The sequence below is a fragment of the Choristoneura fumiferana genome, unplaced genomic scaffold (genome assembly GCF_025370935.1).
Source record: "Choristoneura fumiferana unplaced genomic scaffold, NRCan_CFum_1 Sck3bRy_168;HRSCAF=358_pilon, whole genome shotgun sequence".
Classification (NCBI taxonomy): domain Eukaryota; kingdom Metazoa; phylum Arthropoda; class Insecta; order Lepidoptera; family Tortricidae; genus Choristoneura; species Choristoneura fumiferana.
Window position 1 is genome coordinate 3198 of NW_027412850.1, and position 5194 is coordinate 8391.

At 40.8% G+C, this 5194-nt stretch overlaps 1 protein-coding gene across 1 annotated transcript; it reads left to right on the forward strand.

Moving 5' to 3' along the window:
* The first annotated feature begins 2038 nt into the window (after positions 1 to 2038).
* LOC141445046 (uncharacterized) lies at positions 2039 to 3460 on the forward strand. The gene is made up of 2 exons (XM_074110820.1): positions 2039 to 2227; positions 2469 to 3460. Exons 1-2 carry the CDS (start codon positions 2104 to 2106, stop codon positions 3458 to 3460), a joined length of 1116 nt encoding a protein of 371 aa, XP_073966921.1. The 5' UTR covers positions 2039 to 2103.
* Positions 3461 to 5194: the final 1734 nt, after the last annotated feature.

The window sequence follows — 5194 nt, forward strand, 5'->3', positions numbered from 1 at the left end:
AGTTTTGTTTTGTTTCACTCTCTCCTGTGGCCCGGCGGAAGACCAGTGCTGGTTTTCAACCAGCGATATGCTGAGCCGGGACCTTTTTATAGCGGCAACACTTCTTATTGTTATTTTTACTAATTATGTGTCATTGCTGGTTATAAATAAATTATTTTCTTTCTTATTTCTTTCTTTCTTTTGTTTCATAAAAATATTGTGGGTACTTTGGGGATTTACAGTGGAAAATTAAAACGGTGGTGTGTGGTTCGTGTAGTCTAACAACTGGTAGCAATGGTGTATGGTTGTGTCAAGATGAGCTCTGGTTGAGTTTGAAACGCGTCAGTGTAGTGTGTGGTGGTGATAGATGGGCTTGTGTGATTTGTGTGTGTTCTTACAGTGTGGAGGTGAGGATCTGCATGAATAACGCATATTTTTGCAAAAGCTTAGCTATCGTAAGTTCGCGGGTACCCTCCGCAAAGTAACGCCTGATTCAATAAATTATAGTCACCTTGTTCATTGTAAATTCACAGAATATGGCCTTTTGTGACGCTTATGCTTGCAAGCTCAAAAGCAAAGGGAATAATTAATTAAAACCCCTGATGACGTCATAATATTAAGGTATTAAAAAACTTTTACCTAGGTAAGGAAAGATAAAATGGCTCTGTTACGTAGGCTTAAAGTTTCTAAATATTTAAAAGTTTGTGTCTTTGTACTAAGCATCCTTGAAATAACCTAGTCTTGCCAAACACAGAAATTCAATGAATTCACGTGTCAAGAAACTGTGTAGTACTCATATTATTTGCGAAGCATGTAATGTGACAGGAATGTAATAACGTTAAATGCGCGTCAATCATGGCTAAACGTTTAATATGTAAGCTGCGATTGTAACCCGCGTGTCACATACGATATCCATACTAATATTATAAATGCGAAAGTTTGTATGTTTGTCCGTCTTTCACGTCGAAAGGGAGCGACGGATTGACGTGATTTTTGGCATAGTTTATGGGCCAGAGAGTGACATGGGCTACTTTTTATCCCGGAAAAATGCACAGTTCCCGAGATTAACAGCGCGCGATAACCGAATTCCACGCGGGCGAAGCTGCGGGCAAAAGCTGGTACTAATATACCATCACATTATTTTTGAAAACATTAAAACATTTTTATGACTTATCAGTTTTATTTTGTACTTAATTGCTGTTGCTGGCAATTAATCTGCGTCACGCAGAAACTTAGCACTTTTGCGGAATAAAAGAAATGTAAAGTTTATCTGGAAAATTTTACTTTCTATTGATAAAAGATTCCCAGTGTTGGTCTTATTTTTCTGGTTTTTCTGTGCATCTATATTTCAGTTTGTATTTTCAATTTAGGTAAAAATTTGGAATTGAAATAAAAAATACAAAAATATTCAAAAAAAACAATCTTAATTTTACAATCGTTTTAGTAGTTCCAAAGATTGCCTGTATATACAAATATATTACAGTTCAGGCATGCGTGCTCCGTAAAAAAAGGCTCGACAGTCACAAAGTTTGATGTTATCATTAATTTGTTTATTATTAGGAGGAGGACTGAGGTCAAATGGAAACCGATTGCCACTAAGTAGAGTACAAACGTAAACGTATCGAGCTGTATTCGAAAACCCTCATCAGATATATAGTTATAAAAATATTTTAACTGTAGGTACCTACAATTTCTGTTTAAGTTTCATACGTAGGATATTAAATAACTCAATTATTTTGAATAATATTTTTTGCAACTAACAACCTGTGGTGGTTTTCATCTCTGCCAAGTGTATGTAATGCCGCACTTGAACTACAGTAATGTAGGAGCTATAATTAAATCTGGCTTCGTCTTTTCGAGATTTAATATACCATGGAAGTTGCCCCTGCTACGCTTGAACGTTTATTGGCGATCGTATTCGATTTAAATACTAGTAGCCCTGCTGCTTGAACCTACCCGCACATAGTGTTTCAGCGTCGTTGAGGGTGAACAGAAAACATTTTTTCTTTGTGTACCCTACCGACACTTCACGGTGGACCAGCGCCCGGCTGGCCTCATTCCTGTCCGTGCGCGCGCGGCTAACGCACGTAGTGTTCTACAACAATCTATATACTTAGTGAAATCATGCCTAAACGCAAAGCAGCGGAGTCTAAGGAAGATCGATGGAGGCGGAAGATGAAAAAATACGAGCACAAGTTATATCGACAGCAGCTCGCAATTATCAACTCCAGTGACGAGGATTATGAAGGTATGTTTCGTTACAAATTTAATTTTTTGGTGTGGATGCCGGCGTTATGCACCTTATTGAAAGCTCAGAGTCAGTACGCGATACTGACCCGTAGCACTTTGTAAAGAGTTAGTACGAGATACTAACCGTTATTTTTACGTAAGAATAATTTTATTCTTACCCACCTTGGCAAAATTTTTATTTACCAAATTCATATTATACCTAAATACGGTATAATTTATTTTATTTTCACATTGTTCAGACGATTCGGGGCCAACGGTAATCGCGGATCCTGGCGTCCTCTCGGTGGCTCCACCGGAGCCTCTACCTTCGCCGCCTGATGACGAGGCTGCTGATGCTGAACCTCAAGTGGTAGCCCAGCGGAGTGAAAGTGCCGAAGCGGAAGTAACGCAACCGACAGCTACCGAGCCTGCGGATGCAGAAGCTGGCCCGTCACCCCCAGCAGTCGCGGAGCCTTTACCGTCGCGCCTATTAGAGCCTGCTGCGGCTGAGGTCATTGACCCCGAATTATTGACGGCGCTCGGCGATTTTCAGGAGGAGACCCCAGAATGGGGTAGCGATATAAATATAAATTTGGCGCAAAGATGGCTTCCCATTTTAAAGGACGGCTTAAATAAAGTGACCAGGGACGACATAAGCAAGAAATATCTACTTCCCAAAAATTGTCAATTAATGAAGGCACCCGTGCTTAACCCGGAAATTGCTGCCGTTTTAATCGACTCTGCTAAGAAACGGGACGCTAGAATAGTAACGAAACAAGCGCAGATGGGATTGGCCTTAACTGTTCTAGGTAAAACAATGACTGGAATTCTCACGAAGTCAACCGAAACATCCGAAACGCTCCGGCTGTTAAATGATGCAGCTAAGTTAATCGCCGATTCCCATTTCGCTGAGACCGAAACGAGACGATCTCTCATTGTGCCGATGCTGGACAAGGACTTTATTGAGCCCTTTAAAGACCGCAAAAGAGACGGCTACTTATTTGGCGACAAATTGGGTGATTTTATTAAATCATCCAGAGGATTAAAGAAAACTGGCCAGTTGATGCAGGCTACAGGTTCAACGTCAAGTTTAAACTCTCGAGCCCCGCCGCCGTTTCGCCAGCAACTCCAACGCGCGCAAGTTCCTGCGCGCCGTACGGTCGGCGGGCCGAGAGCAGCGCAGGCGCCATCCGCAGCCTACCGGCGGCGCGCGCGCCGCGCGCGGCACCTCCCGCCAGGCAGGCGCCAGTGACGTCATCCCGCGCCGAGCGGCGCCTACACAGCGCCCGGTGCTACAGCGGGCCAGGCGCTAAGCGAGAACGAGGTACATGCTGGGCGTTTACGATATTTTGTAGATTCTTGGCGCTCAATAACTGATGATGAAACCATAATCAATACTGTGTTAGGATATAAGATTCCTTTTTTAGAAAGACCTAGACAGCGCATAGATTTTTGTCCTAACTTATCACTACCCAAGAGTGATATTAGTTTGATAGATAAAGAAATATTAAGATTGTTGGAAATTAAGGCCATACGCAGATGCAATCCTTCTGAGGGGCAATTTGTTTCGAGCATTTTTTTAGTGCCTAAAAGTAATGGCGACAAAAGGCTTATTCTAAACTTAAAGGATTTAAATCGCTATATTGACAATAAACATTTTAAGATGGAGGATGTTCGAACTGCTATTAGATTAATGACAAAGAATTGTTTTATGGTTAATTTAGACCTTAAGGAAGCGTATTTTTTGGTGGCTATTCATCATGAGCATACAAAGTATTTAAGGTTTTATTTTAATAATACTTTGTACGAATTTTTGGCGCTACCCTTTGGGTTGTGCTCGGCTCCTTATATTTTTACAAAATTAATGAAACCCGTAGCCGCTCATCTGAGGTCACGTGGTTTCACTAGTGTGAATTACTTAGATGATAGCCTTCATTTTGGTAGTAGTTACACAGAATGTTTAATTAATTTAAACGAAACCATTAAATGCCTCACTAAATTGGGATTTGTGATAAATTACGACAAAAGTTGTTTAGTTCCGGAAAAGAAATGCCAGTTTCTTGGATTTATTTTGAATTCCGAAATCATGACCTTGGAGTTACCTAATAAAAAGAAGCAAGATATCATGGCTCGTACCGAGCAAATGTTGAACACCAAATCCCTTACGGTGCGGAGTTTTGCTCGATACTTAGGTACTTTGACTGCAGCGTGTCCTGCTGTCGCATATGGATGGTTACACTCAAAGCTTTTAGAAAGAGCAAGGTACTTAGCGTTATTGCATAACGATGACTATGACAAGATGATGAATGTTCCAAGTTATGTATGTGATGACTTGCTTTGGTGGAAAGCAAATATTTTGACGGCCAGTAATACGATTAAAAAAGATGATTTCGTACAAGAAATATTTACAGACGCTTCTCCTCGTGGCTGGGGGGCAGCCTCCGGTGACGAGACGATAAGCGGTGCTTGGAGCGACGAGGAGCGAGGTCATCACATAAATTATTTGGAATTGCTGGCTGTATTTTTCGGCTTACAATCTTTTGCAAATAAACGATCTAATTGCGAGGTGCTTTTAAGGGTGGATAATACTACTGCTATTGCATATGTAAATAGGATGGGTGGTGTGCAATACCCACATCTTAATGATATAGCTCGCAAAATATGGTTGTGGTGTGAAGAAAGAGGGATCCATATCTTTGCATCTTACATTAGATCAGCTGAAAATACTGAAGCCGATTTCGGATCACGGAATATAGATATCGAGTGGGAATTAAATCCTTATGTCTTTAAATCCATTGTGGCTAAATTTGGACACCCCAGTATAGACCTCTTTGCCTCTCGATTAAATACTAAATGTAGCAGATACATATCTTGGAAAAGAGATCCGTACGCATACAACATTGATGCTTTTACTGTCAATTGGAACAAATTTTTCTTCTATGCATTTCCGCCTTTTTCACTCGTCCTGAAAATGCTGCAAAAAATT

Excerpts from the sequence above, each read along its gene's own strand:
- LOC141445046 (XM_074110820.1), top strand. The coding sequence starts at position 2,104 with ATGCCTAAACGCAAAGCAGCGGAGTCTAAGGAAGATCGATGGAGGCGG. Across the intron at positions 2,228-2,468 it reads CAGTGACGAGGATTATGAAG|ACGATTCGGGGCCAACGGTA; the intron begins GTATGTTTCGTT and ends CACATTGTTCAG.